The sequence below is a fragment of the Asterias rubens genome, chromosome 7, assembly GCF_902459465.1.
Source record: "Asterias rubens chromosome 7, eAstRub1.3, whole genome shotgun sequence".
Lineage (NCBI taxonomy): Eukaryota > Metazoa > Echinodermata > Asteroidea > Forcipulatida > Asteriidae > Asterias > Asterias rubens.
Window position 1 is genome coordinate 19,886,876 of NC_047068.1, and position 20,322 is coordinate 19,907,197.

At 37.5% G+C, this 20,322-nt stretch overlaps 1 protein-coding gene across 1 annotated transcript; it reads right to left on the bottom strand.

Moving 5' to 3' along the window:
• Positions 1-2,458: 2,458 nt before the first annotated feature.
• On the bottom strand, positions 2,459-15,672 carry LOC117292766 (ankyrin repeat, PH and SEC7 domain containing protein secG-like). Its single transcript, XM_033774915.1, has 5 exons — positions 15,289-15,672; positions 11,444-11,493; positions 8,940-9,063; positions 5,285-5,455; positions 2,459-2,754 (listed from the first exon to the last, which is right to left on the bottom strand). The coding sequence occupies exons 1-5, from the start codon at positions 15,323-15,325 to the stop codon at positions 2,714-2,716; spliced, it is 423 nt and encodes a 140-aa protein (XP_033630806.1). The 5' UTR covers positions 15,326-15,672; the 3' UTR covers positions 2,459-2,713.
• Positions 15,673-20,322: the final 4,650 nt, after the last annotated feature.

The window sequence follows — 20,322 nt, forward strand, 5'->3', positions numbered from 1 at the left end:
TCGGACAGTTAAACCTTCGGACCAGCGGACCTTCAGACTATCGGGCAGACACCGAAATTATAACAAAAAATTGCATTGTCCAAAAGGTATTCGATAATCATTGAACCACCATTTCAGCCATCATAGACAAAATGTGATTTTAATCAATTCATTGATAACAATACAAGAACATTTAAAAATACATAAATATAGAATAATATTACAAAACAAATATAGAAAATACCATTAACGATATTTAACATTTTCAACATTTAATGTACATAACAGAGGAAATGGAAAACAAAATATTTTCCATGGGACTGATCAGTACCCAAAACTCAGTTTTAACAGGAGAAATGTCCTACCATCCAGTGTTAGTCTCAATGCGCACAATCGCTTGTTCAGCACGCAAAAGATTTTGGGTGAACTATGTGTCCAAGAAGACCAGCAATAATCATGGCGCGCCCACTTTGAAGCAATGCTGTGCACACAACACATACATATTAACATAATTTCAAATCGTTCTTAACATTGGCATAATTTCAAAATCCTTTTAATATTAGCATAGTTTCAAACCCTACTTAATATTGTCATAGTTACATGTAACCCAAAGCATGGCGTTCATCATACTAATCAAAATGACGCACATTGTGTTTTTATTATTATTATTATTATCGCATGGCTCCATCAGGAGGTCTATTGTCAGGTCTCCTTTGTAAAGGAGATGCTCCTTTACAAAACAAATAAAACCTATGAAGACCTATGAATGAAATCAAAAACTAATTGTAGATATCGAGGTATACCTTATTTCGTATCCACACATTCATTAACTCAAGGTAACTGATAATTGCTTTACACCATACAAACATACAAAGCTTCACGGTCGGTGAAAATATAAGGGTAAGGGGTAAGACTGGTATGAAAATAAAAATGACAATCTGAAAAGTGGAATGAAATTTCCACTTGTGGAAATGATGCTCCCTGAATATACAGACTATAGATTTGCAAACTCTCTACACACTTGCAAATAGATATTTGAAGGTTTGGCATAAGAAAGGCCAAGTCTTTACATCTCTGTGTGGGCAGGTTTGTCTCTTTCAAAAAAAATCTCAAGGTGCTGTGAGAAGATAAGTTAAAAAAAAAAAAAAACGCGACATCAGGAAAAATCCTAATAAATCACATGCCTGAAGGATGAAACAGATATTTTTAAATGTTTCGTACGTAGCGCTGGAAATTGACCAACGTCGGGAACGATCAAGGTAATATACACTGGTTAACAAAAACTCATGTTACCCGCGTTTTTTGTCGTACCAAGACAAAGAAAAAACTAATAAATATCACACATTTAAACAAATCTAAAACATATAAATAATTACTTACATACTTTACATAAAACATCTGTGTGTACATGTAGCTTTATAACATCAATTATTTTGCTGGTCTTGGCCTTGGTGCCCCTTCATACGGACGTAATCTTTGCAAAATTAACATGACCTTGTCCTCTCAAAATAAAACTCTAGGCCTGGCCCACCTAAGGTTCTTTGCTGGTAACCACCCCAAGTACTCATGCCAGTCTAAGTGCAGTGAAAATTTACAGTAAATAACATGTACATACCTGTCTCCCAGTAACAGTTAATACATCGATCCATTAGGCTCCGCCCTGGCACATGTGAGCAACACGTGAGCCTCTCCTGATGCCATTCTGCAACAACTCTGCCGCGCGCGCCAAGCATACGCGCACGCATGTCGGAATTTATAGTGTCGGACCTTTGAGTGTGCTATGGGTTGTGATTGGTCAATACGCAATGGGGCGGAGCTTAATGGATCGGTCTGTTAGGCAGTGTCGCTATCATAGTATTTTATGAAAGCTAATGGCTATATATTTTACAGTCATTTTCAGTCACACAGCCTTGGCAACTGTCAGACAATCAGAGATCAGTGACACAATCATTCAATCCTTTAAGCCTGAATTTTACTGTCGCGCCTGCCATATGGCACCTGCGTAAAATATTATGCTGCAATGCACCTCGGGAATGAAAAAATTGCCGCGACTAGTGTCGAGGCGTGACTAGTCGAGTTGTAAACTTCACTAGTCTCCCAGGGCTGGGGGCAAGTCAAGTACAGCAGTGCATCGCATCAACAACAGAAGTGCCAGTGAAATTTCTACATGTACATGTACAACAATGACTTGGGTGAGACCTGTTTCAACCAGTCAGATTTTGATTCAACTTAATTAGTCCATAGAAGTACACCTCATTGATCCCACCATTACCAAAAATAAACCGACAGCCATACGCCGGCTGCTACAGCCATGCGCCGGCTGCTACAGCCGTGATAGCTGCAGCCAAGATTTTGAAACAAGATGATAAAACAAAATGTAACCATGATATGTATCAGGCCTGGAATTACAAGCAAGCCTCCGTTGCCCCTGGTCTTGGCCTTGGTGCCCCTTCAAAAGTTTCCCATTGACTTTAAGATTTTCCGATGGAAGTGCCCTTTGCAAAATGAAAATGGCCTTGCCCTTTCAAAGATGAAATTCCAGGCATGATATTTATTTGTGAGTTCATATTTGCAAACTATGGTTTTGAATAAATAGGCCTATAAAATGTGAACCAATGATAGATGTACTTAGCTGGCAACCAGACTCAACAATTAAATCTTGACAACAGCTGGACGGACGGACTAGCCCCTGTAGTACCGCGCTACCCAATAATGCGGATTGGTCTCACCGGTTTCAGGAGTTTCCAAGCCATGCACAGCCATCTTGTTTGTTTTCTGTGAAGAGGAATTGTGAAAAGGAAAAAACTAAAATTAATAATAATAACTAGTTCTAATATAGTGCATTCTAATAACCGTATCAATGCGCTTTACATACATTCCCTGGTCATTAGGCCAAATAAACATCCCTTTATACTTTCTCAACTTCCTGGGAGTATACAGCCCTGAGCTGCCATATGGGGCTTCACATGTATGTTGCTTTTTTATACAATAACAATCGTGTAATATCAACACAGGCTACATTTGCAGGTATCCATTTATATGTACTCCTGGGTGAAGAGAAGCAATTATGGTAAAGCAAATTGGACACAAATGCCACAATCAGATTTGAATCCTCATTCCGATGACTTAACCAACAGAACATGAATTGAATGCTCTTAACCACTCAGCCATATGATACCCTTCAAACAGGGCTTTGTTTTGGTAATAAAAGTGGCAAAATTTCATGAGACATCACATGCACGACAATTGTGGATTTCTTGATGTAAGGTACAGTGTGTGTAAGATAACGATCTTCTTCTTTAATCGTGTTCACCTTGATTTTGATGTGCGTGCGTGCGTGACAGCGGTATAGTAGGATTAGCTATTCCCAGGACGCGATCGAAACACGCCAACCTTGACCCCCAAAAACCCATGGGACATGGAGGAGGCAGTGAATTATCTGCCCAGTGTGCCATACAATAAGCACGCACTGGATTAATGGTTTTTAGAGGGTGCACATTCCTGGTATATTAGTATCCAAATGGATATTCTGACGTTAAATGAAAACAACTCTCAATTTTGCCAGTTTTGCATATTTTGGTCCAAAGATGAAGTGTATCCATCGGAAATATCTTCAGCTTTTGCATTAGACACGATTGCATGAAGGTATTTTTTGTGCAATGCTTAATGAGTATTCTTCAGTTTAAAATATGTTGGGATAGGCCTAAGATACAAATATGTAAATATGTTGGGATAAGATACAAATATGTGAATGTTACTGAATGTCCACTGTTCAAGCAGCCAATTATTCGAACCTGAGCTCCACCGATCAGCACAAATTGCGGCCAATACTCAACCAAAACAAAATGGCACTTTGTTCTTGAGCTAAAATCACTGGCCCTTGGTTGGAGCCCATGCCAGCACCAGCAGCTGCCCCCTCTGTCCCCTTTCATCATCATCCCCTACAATGAATACCCCAAAGCAATCTTGATCCACAACTCATTCTTATTAATCGTTTGTACACGTATAAAAGAATCGCGTAGGAGAAAGACAAACAAAATCCTTTATCACTCTACACCATGTTGCAATTATCTGTGACAGCTGTATAGACATTTTGGCATGCAAGTTTACCATTTGTAGCCATTTTTAAATCCCTACAGTATCACCATGGTATCACAGCAATCTCATCTAGACGGAATGCATTTTATGTGTGTGATGTTTTACAGTGTATATTAACCTTCTCAAAAGCTATATTGCGTGTTAGATTTGAATATTGTCTGGTACAATGACGTGCTTGATCATATCAGTAGCCACTTAAGTTTGAATATCTCAGACTGTCGAGACTGTTGCAAGTCATGGTTCGGGGCAAGCTTTTGCGTATTTATAAATGTAAGAGAAGGTGATCACAATTCTGAATGACTGTGTATTGCACAATGGTACCAGGGTTTGCTCAATTCAATTTAATTTAATTTAATGTACATTTATTTTTCATGTCGACAATGACAATTAAGCAAACAGTTGAAAACAAATCACAATGAGTATAAACGTTTTATTCTGGAGGTTGCTAAGCAAAGGCTTGCCTAGGACCACTTAACATAGCAACTGTCTCTATAGTCTGAGGAATTCAAATGTAAGCAGTTACTTTTGACTAAACAAGTGATTGTACCAGACATTATTCAAATCCAACTGGCAAAATGGCTTATTGCCAAGTTTGTAGACTAATGAAAATTGGCGGTTACCCAGTGCTTGGCATTTCCACAGTGTCCACAATACAACACTTCAGGATGCTCCAATGTACAATGTACTAAGTACAGTGCAAGGCCAGGCTTCCTTTTGACAAGTGACAAGTCGCATTGACGATTTATTAGAAAGGATTTGTAGAGTTGCCAACTCAATAATATGCTCTAAAAGCCAGTTCTGCAAAATATATGTTTCTCAGAACATTAGATTGTGTTCATTTTAAAGCTGAAGAAATGCTCCTGCTGAACAAGTTCCTGATAGTAAAGGTCTCAGATTCAAATTTTGATAAAAAACAAATCAAATATGCCCTACCTATACACTAGTTGTCTATTTACAGTTTCAATCGATCTTATTATGGAATTAAGCACAATATTGAAGCCTCCCACGCGTCCCTCGAGAGCGCTTGAAGGTTTCTAAAACATCCCACCAACAAATCTTTACAGCACACTGAAATCGTGACTTTGTCTGTTTCCATGGCAATGCTGTGAGTGACCCATAAAGAGTGATTATACCAAACGTACCTTCCATTTGGGTGTACAAATACACTTATTCTGACATGAAATCATTCCCTACAGTTTACACTTACCCATTTCTGCTAAGTACAGCACCACCTTCCTGTGGCCGTTCCTCTTTGCAAACGCCCTGGGCGTGCGTTCCTTTTTACTGCATGGCAGAAGTTTGACGTCAGCCTCTTGTATCAACCACTTAACCACAACTAAGTGTCCATTTTTTGCTGCATGGTGCAAGGCAGTACACCCTATCGGATAAAAGAACAGGAGTTTTATGTCATGCAGAACAATAGGCCTTTGAACATGTTCCCTTAATCTTGGTCGTGTACCTTGTACCAAACAACAGAAATGAATGCTAATATTCCTTGAACATAAAGAAACCAGACTATTTTTCCTTCCAGCCTCGGTTTGGTTACATTGATTTGAATGGAAGAAAAATCGAGATGGCCGCACCATGATAAAGTTCTATTGGGCAGACAACTGCTCAGGGTTCTACCCGTGCACTAGTGTGTCTGGCCGCCATGCGCGATTTGCATATGTCCATATGCCCCAAAAATTAGCATTCTATATGTTTTTTCCTGTCTTGTAAACAAAATTATTGTTTACAAGACAAGAAACAACATATAGAATGCTGCAGAAAACTGCACTTTTAAAACCAAGATAAACACAAAGCAGAAAACATTCTGAAGGCCTCGTTTCAATTCACAGCACTTCAGCAAAACTTCAAAATTTGGGTCCAGAGCGCCCGACATTTTTGAAAAAACTTTGGGAGATCTCTTCTGCCATCATTTGTTCATAAATTAAATAAATTTCATTAATTTGTGTCCAATCAAGTCTTAAGAGATTTCATAGTACTAGTGACTGCTTGTATTATACAGTGCATGTAGTCTTACTTTCTTTACAGCAGGTAAAAAGAGGAAAGTTGCAACAACCTTGAGATGTGTAGTTAATTAATAAAACATAAGACTACATTTCAAGTATTCCACCGTTGACATACATTGTACCTGATACTAAATGTACTACAAAGTATCCCATGTTTGTGTTGTGTTGTGTCGCAATACAACTTATTATATTGCAGTTTGTTTGCACATCATTAATTTATTTTAAAAACAGGAATTCGACAGGATTTGAAAGGGATAAACAAATCCCATTTTTTTTGTCTGAGGAGTTGTATGTATTAATTTTGGTTTTTACCCATACACCGATGTGTGTTAGCACTGTATACTCAGTACTTTCCCGAGTCCTGTGAAAACATATCACAAGCATGTTACTCGGGTGGGATTCGAACCCACGACCCTTGCAATTCTGGAGCAGTGTCTTACCAACTAGACTACCGAGGTTGCCCGGTAGCTAGAGGCATTTTGAATCCTATGTTTTGGCAGCGGGTACCGCAACGATATAAGAGATGTTAAATTTGAGTTTTATATACTGAAGGAGTTTTATACATGTCTGCAAAGAATGATAATGACAGGAATAATGGCTCAAGCCAATCACTTGCACAAATTTTTCGATAAGTAAGATGCAGACTGTAGACCTTATAACTTATGTTAATTTTTTTTGTACATGTGCCTAACTGATACACTAGTTGTCTATTTACAGTTACCGGTACAATTCAATTGATCTTGTTATGGAATAAAGCACAATATTGAAGCATCCCACGCGTCCCTCGAGAGCACTTGAAGGTTTCTAAAACATCCAACCACCAAATCTTTACAGCACACTGAAATCGTGACTTTGTCTGTTTCCATGGCAATGCAATGAGTGACCCAATTCTATCATCGCGGCCGAGATGATGTTGAACGCTTACGGCACAACTACTGGGGCAAGGATTTCCAGAAGGGAAAATTGTACATCCCTGTTTTATGTTGCTCAATCAGCAATTCATTTGTGAAAACATAATCCTTGGTCTCAATGATGTTTTTACTTTTTAATATTTTTTTTTACTTCTAATGTATTCAAATATTTCAACAAACTATAGTATCCAAGGTTTTTCTATTTCAAGATGCAATCAATTCAAATTAGAGAATTAATAAGTTAATGAAATGGGATTTGAGGCATAGCACGGTGAGGTATCAATGCATATTTGGTTTACAGTAACAACTACTTGCCAGGTAGCAGTTATTAAAAGTCAACTAACCAATAAATAAATATTGGATGATTAAAATATTGGTTTAAAGGCAGTGGACACTATTGGTAATTAGTCAAAATATTGATTAGCATAAAACCTTTCTTGGTATTGAGTAATGGGGAGAGGTTGATGGTATAAAACATTGTGAGAAACGGCTCCCTCTGAAGTAACATTGTTTTCGAGAAAGAAGTACTTTTCCACAAATTTGATTTCGAGACCTCAAGTTTAGAATTTGAGGTCTCAAAATCAAGCATCTGAAAGCACACAACTTTGTGTGACAAGGGTGTTTTTTCTTTCATAGTTATCTCGCAACTCCGACAACCAATCAAGCTAAATGTAACAGATTTCAAAAAATAAACTGTACCCATTTGCATCATAACTGAGTTTTTCTTGGTTTGCTAGTAATGTCATTTCCAATTCAAGCGTTTCTTTTCAAGAACCATGGCTAAAGAGAACAGGGCAAATCTTAAAGAAACTGGACACTATTGGTAATTGTCAAAGAACAGTCTTCTTACTTGGTGTATCTCATCACAACATGCATAAAACAATCATGTGTAGATTTGAACTCAATTGGTCGTCTAAGTTGCCAGATAATGATGGGAGAAAAAACACCCTTGTCACACGAAGTTGTAAACTGGTGCTTTCATATGCTTGATTATCGAGACGTCAAAATCTTATTCTGAGGTCTCGAAATGGTAAATTACTTCTTTTTCAAAAACTACGTTACTTCAGAGGGAGTTGTTTCTCGCAATGTGTTATACTATCAACAGCTTTCCATTACTCGTTACCAAGTAAGGTTTCATGCTAATAATTATTTTGAGTAATTACCAATAGTGTCCACTGCCTTTAAATATATGCATTGTGGATTGGAACAAATAGAGATGGCAGTATAACCAGTAGCCACAAACACATTATATTTGTATCAGGTAAATGGAGAGACTCTGCACACAATCACGCTCATGTTGCATGATAATATCAAGCATAAAATGTCAGGGTTAATATTTTTCTTCTTCTTCCGTATACTTTAAAATAAGCATGTATAAATCAGTCACACTCATGGGTGTAGGCGTTTCGGTTTGAATAGGCTATCTCTGTTGGAAAATTCATTCTGTATTTCATGATAGCATCCTTTTGCGGAATAAAGGCAAAAACATCAGTACATGTATAACAAAATTATGCACATTCAGCGTTTCTGAACAAATATTCTTAAAATAAATGAAACTAATATTGCAACAAGTATTGATTTGTTGATTTAGAGGGAGGGTTTCAGAATTTGCAAACTAGGGCACCCAAATTTGCAAGTCTTTGACAATTAAGGCCTTGATCAAAATTTCTCCCCACTTACATTCCAGTTCATTACAGTCCAGAACAAAGAAAACAAAAACATCTGACATTTCTCAAGCTATAAAGCGACCTCATATCTGAATACCTGTACCAAGGCGCCATATATGTTTTAAAATGTCTGTCTTTTTTCCCGAAACTGTCGGTGGTTGGTCGTAGAGAAACAAACGAAAATCGAAACTCATCTACATTTGCAACAAGACACACCAAGATGGTTTTTATTACAGCCAGCCATTGCCATAGAAACTAACTGAATAAAGTACCTGCTTGGTCTTGGATATGCGTCTCAGCTCCTTTGCCAATCAGAATCTTGATGCAATCCAAGTTTCCATTCATGGCTGCTTTGTGCAGTGCTGTCTGCCCATGCTCGTCCTTACAGTCAGGATCCTTAGAATTATACAAAAGTAAAAAGTACACAGGTTTAGAAAATGCACTTGAAAAGTACGTGTTCAGGATTTGATGGCAATTCAGGCAGGATGCCCAGCGGTGGCTGCAACTCCAATCTTCCCTGTCATTTAGCCTATGCAGGCAGACAACTCTGTTGTGGTCTCTGCCCACAGCATCTCTCCTCGGGATAGCATAGATGCCACGCCGCGGCCTCTGTTTCCCAATATCTTGTACTTAGGCCTGGAATTTTATCTTGCAGTAGGGCAATTTTCATTTTGTAAAGAGCACTTCAAATGGCAAATCTCAATGTCTATGGGAAACTACATGTATTGACGGGGCACAAATGGAGGCCATGGCCTTTGCTACCTCTGTGTAGTTCCAGGTCTGTGACCTTGGTGCCCCTTTAAAAGTTCCCCAAAAGCTTTATCCAAAAAAAGCAGCTTACAATGTACATAAACTGTTGGTTCAAATCAACAAAGCGAAACAAATCCCCAAAACGTTGAGTATCAAACAATGTCAAGAAGAAAGACTACATACAGTATACTCGTACAACACTCCAGTATAGGCTAAATCAGAAGTCCACATTCAAATTTCACAACCATTTTGACAATCATGTAATATATCTTCAAAGCAATGCAAAACTGATGCATGTGTTACAATAAATCACAAAGTGCTGACCAATATCATGCAATTTAAAGTCAGGTTTATTACAAAATACCTATTGCACGCCCTAGGTGACAAAGTCACAAAATAATACAGACTACAATACAATAGGAGACTTTCCAACGCTAGGTGGCAGCAGACATACCGGGTAAGTTTCCATTGTTTACGTAGTTCTGAACATGCGCATAATTCTGAGAACAATGGATTTACCCGGTAAGTCTGCTGCCCTCTATTGTCCCAGAAAGTCTCCCATTGCAAATAACATAGATTTCATTTCCCAATTGCAATACCAATTAGACAACAACAAAAATTGATTGACTTTGCACGTGCATTACTACTGAAAATTATGCCTCACAAACTTTATAATGTACGTGTATTAATCGGCAGCAGATTAAAACAATATAAAAAAAGGTTTAAGCTAAAAATGTAAAATATTGTTTTTATTCTTATGAGGCCTAGGCCTACCAGACGAAACAAATACAGACATTTGCCAAATCGCAGCAAATTGATGCAAACAATGACCTTTAAAATTGGCACAAATTAAAAAATAATTTGAGATGTTGTTATTCAAGTTAACACTCATACATCACCCTGTGATATACATCCTGCATTCCTGCCTCTCTGGGTTTTTATAAATATCTGATTGATTATACAGGCCTCACCAAGCCAGCTGATTGATACAGGTTTTATAAATAGCAATCTCGCGCAAATTAAATTTGTGGACGGGGGGGCAAACAGTGCGATTGAATGCTGATGAAGCAATCAAGCAATACTATTGTGCATCTCCGAAGTGGGATTGCAAGAATTTGTTCCTCTTCTATTTTTAATTTTGTTTTTCTGTTAACTTTTGTTTGACTGCATTAAATCAACAAATCTAGCTTTCTTTCTGCTCATCAAAAACTGTGCTTTAAAGGCAGTGGACACTATTGGTAATTACTCAAAATAATTTTCAGCATAAAACCTCACTGGTAACGAGTAATGGGAGAGGTTGATGGTATAAAACATTGTGAGAAACGGCTCTCTCTAAAGTGACATAGTTTTCGAGAAAGAAGTAATTTTCCACGAATTTGATTTCGAGACCTCAAAATTTAGAATCTGAGGTCTCGAAATCAAGCATCTGAAAGCACAAAACAGTGTGACAAGGGTGTTTTTTTATTTCAAAGTTATCTCGCAACTCCAAAGACTAATCGAGCTGAAATTTTCACAGGTTTGTTATTTTATGCATATGTTGAGATACACCAAGTGAGAAGACTGGTCTTTGACAATTACCAATAGTGTCCACTGTCTTTAAAGGGAAGGATGTATTAGTTTGGTAATCACTCTGAACACTAAGGGCAGTTAATGCACTTTTGGTTAGAGGCCTACAGCTTTGATACATTTTGAGAAAAAAATCGCGTAATGTGGTGTAAGGCTCATGTAAAAAGATCAGTTTACTATTGCCCAAAATTTGAATCTGAAAAAAAAAAAAAATACTGTCAGTAAAATTCTTCATAGAGCTGCTAAGGTTGAATATTGCATGAATATCACAAATATGCAAAATGTTATTTGTGGATGGTAATCATAGTCTAAATCATATTTTGTTAAGTGCTTGGCTACTTTCAATGCTTAAAAGCAGCTCTATGAAATTAGAACCTGTCAAGCTTGGAACCTGTTCGTTGCATAATAAACTTACATGTAGTACTCTTACTTTAGGGAACCTTTGTGCAACTTGACTCACCTGTCCCTTGTCTAGAAGTATGCAAAGCACCCCAATGTTTCCGGAGAAAGCTGTGAAAGAAATTGAAAAGATAGCTTTAGGGCCTAATATTTCAATAAAGACTTCACATAAATTGCTTTTGCAAATCTGCTTTACATCACGATGATCACGATCAGTGGTTTTATGCAATGGCCGGACGTTTTTTGACTAGCAAGGAAAACAACTCAGTTAGGCCTTAATAAAAAAACATCAGTAAACCATAATTGATGTACTTGTGACTTCTCATTTTTCATTATTTTCTGACTGACAGTTTTAAACGAAGTAATCATCAGACCTGATACTTCACAGAGGCAACACAGGGCGATTTCCCTCCATTACCTCAGGTCACTGCCTCGGTGCTCTTGAATTGAAATGCTCCAGTGGAAGTTTACAAATCCCTTATAGAGTGCCCTTTACCGGGAAGATGTAAATGCCTTGGTGTCCTTGCCCTTTCAAAAACAAACTATTCAGGCCTGAAACATGATTTACAACTTTTCTCTGTTTTCTTCCTTGTAGCCCTTTACATAGAGTGGCTTTTAGCCTTGTTTTGTTGGCGAACTTGCATTTAAAAACAAAAAAATACAAACAACAATAAGTGATCTGAATATCATTGACATGATGCACAGTGATCTACACACAATGACAACTGTGTGAAATGCAAAACACAAAGTAATGAACCGACAGATGGATTTTTATACAAAGGAGATCATTGAATTAACAAAGCAAACTGGTAAAAATATTGTTCAATACACTTAGGACAAAATCAATGGGGGAAGACACAAATAGAATATTAAATTATTATTACACAATAAACTAATTAATAAAATCCTGGAATTAAATTTAGAGCTTCAGTGAGGGTCAGAGTCAGGTTGATCACAGTGGAATTATGACATGGTAGATTATGCACTGGTACACATTACTTTCTATGCCCACCTTGTAGCTGAAAGGTTGCCACAAAGCATTCAATTCAATTCAATCCAATTCAATTCAATACGATTAAAAAAACTTTAATCATCCTTTGCAGGCAATTACAACAATAGACCAGCTCCATATAAAAAATATTTAGAGAAATATGCAATATACAGATATTTAAAAATAAAAAGATTACTTGACAAAATGACAAAACAGATATGTACAAATGGTTGAAACCACAGCAATGACAAGTGAATACATAAAAAAACACAAAAAAAAACACACACATTATAAATTGAGGTAGATCTGTTGAGCTCGGAATTCACACTTTTTATGACCATCAGAATATAATATCGAAGACAAACTTTTAAATCAATTGTTTAATTTACCCTCTTTTAACATATTTTTGTCAGTAAACATGGTAAAGGAGTGGACAAGTAGTTAAATAAAATAGGGCAACCAAAATTGTGAGAACAAAACAAAACAGAAACCCAAACCAAAAACACAATAAAAAAAACAAAACTAATCTATCTATTGAAAGACTGAAGTCCATGAATAAAGTAAATTATATTCCAAGCTCTTTGCAGTCAAAATGTCTGACTAAAAAAGTCGAAGACAGCACTGACCATACATGTACCCGTAAAAGATTATTAACAAAAGATTGCCATATTAAAAAGGAAAACAGCATCAACTATTTTCCCTTTCAACAAACACTTGTTTTGCATACTGCTTAAAAGCACATGAAGCTTGCATTTTTGCAAGTCAATGTAATTTGTCACTAATGGTTTTGCTTCACTTCACAGATTTTAAAAGGTGAGGGGGGGGGGGAGGGGTTGCAATTTAATTTGGAATAGTCAGACCGCACAGTAATTTTTCAGTACCATTAGGCAAAATGATTTCCCGATTGTAGACAATGTTCTTTCAGCAAGGTTGAAGTGTTTGCTAATACAGTGTCGTGCGATAAATGTGTAAATCGGCGATACATGTACATTGTCCACTGTCAAGCACAAATATGATTTGGATTCATGCGTGACTTGTCATCCTTTTGAATTATAAGTGAAATAGTCTGAGTGCATTCTTCGATTTCTTTAGTTGCAAACCTTTAATGTGTCACTTTTGTTTGGATAAAAATCCAGCTAAAGTATTGTATACAGTTACTCTCACATTAACAAATGGTTGAACACCAATTTTATACCAATTGCTAAATGAAATGGTTTTATCAGGCCTGTTTTTAACTGTAAAATAAGATTACTAATTACGTTGGTACAGTAGATAGTTGATGGCATAATGCAGATAATTTCAGAGCCAAATTTGACTCAACTATAATTGTATACCTGCAACATGTACATAATGTAAACCAGATTGTCTATGCTCGAAACAGAGAAACGAACAGATAATTTTACATAATTTATACTTGGCTACAGTTCTGTGAGAGTAAGAAAGACCTAGTTCAGACTCTAAATGTATAGTTCAGTTGCTCTCTGTTCGAGGAGTCGAGTCTACACCCACATTTAATTATAATACAATTAATTAATTTGTGTAACTCAATGTACTTGCTCAAGCCTCCCCATTTAATTTTAATTAGATTTTCAAAGACCATATGGCCACAGGTAGGAAACAAGCAGTTAAGGCCCGGTCACACAGGCCCCGATAACGAGAACGAAAACGATAACGATAAAAATGCACGCCCTCGATTGGTTGAATGAGCGTGGGCGTATTCTGCTTGGAGCAATTCAACCAATCGCGAGCGTGCATTTTTATCGTTCTCATTTTGGTTCTCGTTATCGGGGCCTGTGTGACCGGGCCTTTACTCCTGTTGACAACATTGTATAAACACCACAAATGTAAATTCTTTTAAAAGCAGTTCAGTGCCCCAGTCCAGCTGGATCTACATAGCTAGTCTTGTGCTCTGGGGGGCTCTGTGAAAGGGGGGGGGGATGTTGTAGGGGGGGGGGGGGCTCTCTGTGAAGGGGGCGACATTGTACTAGTGGGCAACTTTGGTGGGGGCCAATTGACTGGTTTCCGTCTGCAGGGGGGGGGGGTATGTAAAGGGGGGGCGTCGTTGTATGGGGGCATTGGACTTTGGACAAGTGGGCGACTTTGTAGTGGGTGACTTTGGTGGGGGCCAATTGACTGGTTTCCGTCTGCATCTATCAGTTTGTCTATAATAACTGATAAACACTGAACTTGAAATGTATGGAATAGTCCATCACATCACATTCACTGTGAATGTGATGTGATTATTCCATAGACCATACAATGAACATCACAAAACAAATGATAGAAACATTTTACAAATAAGGGGATCAATGTGTGGTGAAGAGGTTTTCCACTAGTGGTTTAATCCCAACTAGGCCTTGTTCGACTAAGTCGAGGTAAATTATAAAGAACCAGGCCTCGGCGGGTTTAAACCACTAGTTAAAAACCGATTCAACACACTTTGATTCCCATTCATAAGTACCTTTTCGGTCAAAAAATCACCACTTTTTTGTCAAAAAGTAAAATAAATGCACAAATTATAATTGTTAAATGATTTCTTACAACACAACACCCCTCCAGCTACGAAATGGTAAAGCCCTCTGCCACCTTCTGGTAAACAACTCCTTATAAGGGAATGCTGTGCGCGTATCGCGTGATGTGGCACAACTGTTTCAGCCGTTGCTCTCGACCAATAGCAATACAATAGGAATGAAGAAACTGTCTTATATAAGGACAGGTGCACGGTCGCGTGTCACACCCATGAATTAACACTTTTTACCGGTCATAAACAAAGGTTTATACACACCCACGTGATGCGCTCTGCTGTCTGGAATAGCAAAACTGTCTGAGGTATTTACCAGTAACGATCATCGCAACTACCAGCAATTACTCAATTAGTAAATTTAACCAAATATCTGTACAGTAACACTGGTTACCTGCTTCGTGAAGATCAACTCTAGTGTGCATGATCATCGAGATGGATGGGTGCGCAACCCCAGCTGCCTACCGATGATGAGACCTCAACAACCGCGCCAACCTTGTCCAGTGACGACGTGCCGGAGAAAACAGTCGGTCGGTACACAACAATAAGATCGGCAGAAATTGAAACGGTGTTACGAGCAGTGCACTTAATGTCAGATTAATCTTAACAAGTGATCCATCACGAAGAGAGAAGCCAGTACAAGCATTCCTTTTGCAAAATGGCAGATAAACTATTCGTATTTTAGAACACTGATGAGGGCATAATGTTGTTTTGCTTGCTTAGCATCCCCTCTTGACAAGCTTGTTGACATGTTGGGACGGGAAGAATGTACCATTTTGTATCAAGGTAAAATGAATTTAAAATATGTATTATTTACACTGTTTTAATTTTTAACCGTTTTTTATTTTTTATTTTTACGTAGGTATTTAACACTGTTTCATCTTTAAAAGTTCCCTTAGTATATCAATTAAAAATCCATATGCAAATTTTGTATGTATTACTTATTAAGAAAAGTTTAAATTCTCCCTCATAATTAAAATGTTAGAGTCCGCTTAATCAGTTGGTGCAAGATATGCGAAGAGATTTCCTATGGTACATGTACGAGTAGGATTCTTCTCTACTCTACTCACTATATAACTGGTACTCTTCACGTCGCTGTGTTAAGCCAATGCAAAAATAACTGAGTACCAGCATACACCGTACCATACACACGAAACAGGTCAACTCGTACCCAAGTCAACTCGCACCCAAAATATTGTACCCAAGTCAACTCGTACCAAAGTCAACTCGTACCTAGGTCAACTCGTACCCAGGTCAACTCGTACCTAAGTCAACTCGAACCTACAACGTACGTTGTATGCCGAAACGGAGAATTTCCGTGCGACGTGATTTTGTAAGCGATAGGAAATAAAAATGATGTTCTACCATCATATGGAGCTCACTTTTATTAATAATAATCTCACGAATTTCGTTTTTAATAATGTTTGTTAATCTCATTTCTGCCTTTTTCCGCTTGGATATTCATTCAGATATCCATTGTGGTTTCTTTTAAATTCCCATGTTGAAGGGTCGCCGTATCAGATGCACACTAGTTCTTCGTTATCAAGGAGGTATAAATATTTCGACCTCAATGTTCATATGAGACCAATTATTTTCAATGAAAAAATATACTATGTAAAACGCAACCCTTCATGTTTACCTTGGTGTTTTTCCTGTTAAAGTGTTCCGAAAAGAAAATTTCATGGTAAGATCGGATTCATTCAATTCATTCATTTGCGTTATGTTCTGATTATCGTTTTCCGATAACAAGTACATTTTAACAAATTTACTGTTCCACTTTTTCCAACCAAAACACTTTGCGTAAGTTCTTATTATCTTTTTCCGAATAAAAAAAACCCAAAAATTCATTCTAACAAGCCTATATTAAAAAAAGTTCTCTGATTAATTTTCCCCACCCACCGTAGGGCCTAAGTAAAAAAAAAACTGCAACATGAAAAAAACCCAAGAAAAAAAAAATCATTGCAGCAATGAATAGCTAAATGTATGATTAACAATATAAATAAATAAATTAAACTACAATATTTATCAGTACGAGTAGAGTAAAAACAATTTAAAACATTTATTTGGGTGCGAGTTGACTTGGGTACGAGTTGACTCAGGTACGAGTTGACTCGGGTACAAGTTGACTTGGGTACGAGTTGACTTGGGTACGAGTTGACTTGGGTACGAGTTGACTTGGGTACGAGTTGACTTGGGTACGAGATGATCCGGATTCCATACACATACTAGTCTAGGTTCCTAGACCATTGGTGTTGCGTGGTCACACACAACCAACGTTCCGATTATGCACGGCAAAAACTGTACACGCTTGTAATGAACGAACGCTAGCGGGCGCTCTGTTTCTCTGATTTCCGGTGCTCACCATGTCCTGTGCTCACCAATAGCAATATTTTTTTTGTCTCAAGTAAAGCCAAGGATTATACTTTGTAGTGACGTAAAAGGTTTTATGAAATATTTTTGTTTTTTGGTGGGGTGGAGTTGTAAATTATTAACTAAAAAAAAAAGTTTTTCAGACCCCAAAATCGGCCTAAAGTGGCCTAAACACAAATGAACTGTTACCATGGCAACGTGTTATATTATGATTTGAAATGTAAATGCTGTTTATTTGGACCCCAAGTCCCTACCATCCACAAAGTATAAGAAAAAGATTCCTTTTTTTTTACCATGGACACGTATGTCGATATTATGTGAAAAGACCCTTAAAAAGGCATTTTTCACGTTTTTTTGGAAAAAAGTCTAGTTTTGAGGCAGTACTGTCACAACAGGATACAATTGCCCAAGTTTTTGACACCAGATATGGAAAGACCAATGTTGGCCCTAATTACAGCCGAAAGGAAAATTTTCTGAGACCCCTGGCAAGTTGACATTTTGGGGTCCAAAAATAGGGTAAAAATTTCGATTTTGCAAGTTCCAAAAACATACTGTAACGCATGATGCAAAAATAGCACAAGGGTGATATTTAAAGCAATAATTTTTTTCTCAAGGAAGGCCAAGGATGATACTTTGTAGTGATATATAAGGTTTTTTGAAATAATTTTGCATTTTGGTGGGGTGGAGTTGTAAATATGAGCTAAAAACCAGTTTTTCAGACCCCAAAATCGGCCTAAAATGGCCAAAAAACAAAATGAGCCGTAATGGCAACGGGCTTGAAAATGAATTGAAAATGCAATTTTGTTTACTTGCACCCCAAGGCCCTTTCACCCACAAAGTAAAAAAAAAAATCATTTTTTGACCGTGAGCAACTATGTCAATTATTTACCTGAACTGACTCTTAAATGTTGTATACTATTTCAGGTTCCGATAAATCTGACCATTTGTAAGTGTTTAGATACTTTATTGGCGCAGTTTATATTGATATTAATAAAGTACTTTATTCATAGCTCAAAAACTATCTTCTGATTTTTGAAGAAGGAAACAACGAGACGAGAGTGAATAGAGAGTGAATAGACCAATCTCCAACAACATGGCCGCGGGGCTCAGCAAGTCGCACAACGGTACCGCGAGAGTACAGTCGGTCGCTGAATGTAGCCCTGGGCTCCCCATGATTATAAAGGGCAATTCTATCACTTCTAATGGGTGATGTGTTTTGTCAAGGAGCGCAGGGACTTGGTGAGTACATACATTTAATTATTTGTTGTGCACTTTATTTTAAGAACATGTACCTTTTAAACTGTTACTTTTTGATTGCCTTAATTAACGTTGATGCTGTGTTCCATTAGCCAAGTTCACTGTCCACTTTGCTGTTATTGCTCTTTGATTAACCTTTTTGGTATTACAGTGACTTTGTGCACACTTGTTGAGTATTTACAAACATTTCGCAGTGTGTATTGATCAACTAATTTCTCGCAAGACAGTGTTTAAACCTTCTACATTGTGAAGCACGTATGTATACTACGCTGATTTAACTGACACTTCGATAAAACTTCAAAAAATATTGTTATGGAAACTGAGACAAAGAAAAGTAGCGGAGAATACAAAGCACTAAATGTAGCAAGATTCCACCAATTCCTTTCGTCGTGTATACAACCGTTTTTCATCTGTCTTTAGCTTCTTTAGAGAGCCACTTTGTACTTAGTGGCCCCCGGGGTTGGATGTATGTTAACATCCGCAGTATCGTTTTTGTTGTAAAATATTTGTCAAGATGCGAATTTTGGCAAGGTGGTATTTTGGGTACGTAGTTGGTGTCATGGTTTGAAGAAACAGAATTTTGCAGGACGTTAAGTAAACGTTTTAGAATAATTATTATTCGTGTTTATGCAAATCTTTAGACGCGAGAAATTGCAAATTCGGGGGCAGTTCTGCACAGTGTGAATAATTATTTTTAAAACGTTTATTTCACGTCAAACTTTCTACTTGCTTGCCATGACTTCAAGTACGTACCCAAATGACCACTTTACCAAGTTTCAGTTTACAGATAAATATTTTACAACACATAGAGTACTGTGGACGTAAAGTTCATGGTGAGATACATCCAGCCCCGGGGCCACGAGGGAAAGGGCGAGTTGGATCGGTCATGGTAGATCAAAATTACTCATCATATGCACGAAAAATGTAATTTAGCTCAGACATACAATTGCAGGCGTTTGTGCCGACTGAATTAACCATTCTTGAAAATGACAACTAATAAGCTTTAGATACGCACGGTATGCCGGGGCAATGCAGTTGAAGAAAGCACTAAAATATTTCCCTGTCTATATCAGCTCAATGAAAAGCAGATGAGTAGCATCTGTTCAAAATTGACTTTGCCTTCTCTAATTTGCAAATCTGAAATATAGAAATATACAATAAAAATATTAGTTGTGAACGTTGCTTTTCAAAAGGTGTGAGTGTTATTGAGATTCCATCGAAAATATGGAACGATTATGTCTATGTACCTAATCGGCAAAGACATTAACCTATTTTCTGTTTGTAATAAGTATGAGATTTGTCGATTTTGTTATTAAGATAGCACTCACTGCTTGTATTGAACTAGATATTTACCAACGTCATGGGTTTCTGCTTCAGTCGTGTAGAATAGCGTTTATTATCTGTCTTTAGCTTTTTTAGAGAGCCACTGTGTACTTCGTGACCCCCGGGGCTGGATGTATGTTGACATCCGCAGTAACGTTTTGTTGTTAAATATTTGACCAGACACTACATTTTGGCAAGGGGGTACTTTGGGTACGTAGTTCTAGTCATGGTGCGAACAACAAGAATTTTGCAAAAATCGGACGTGAAGTAAACGTATTTTTGATTAATATTCGTTTTTATGCAAATCTTTAGTCTCGAGAATTTGTTAATTTGGGGGCAATTCTGCCTAAAGTGAGCGCACTTTGGTGCTCCTGGAGTCTTATTAGTGAGTAATTATTTTTTGTACTTTCATTTCACGTCCGATTGTCTACTTTCCGGGGGGTATATGCTAAAAAATCATCTTTTTTAGTAATTACAA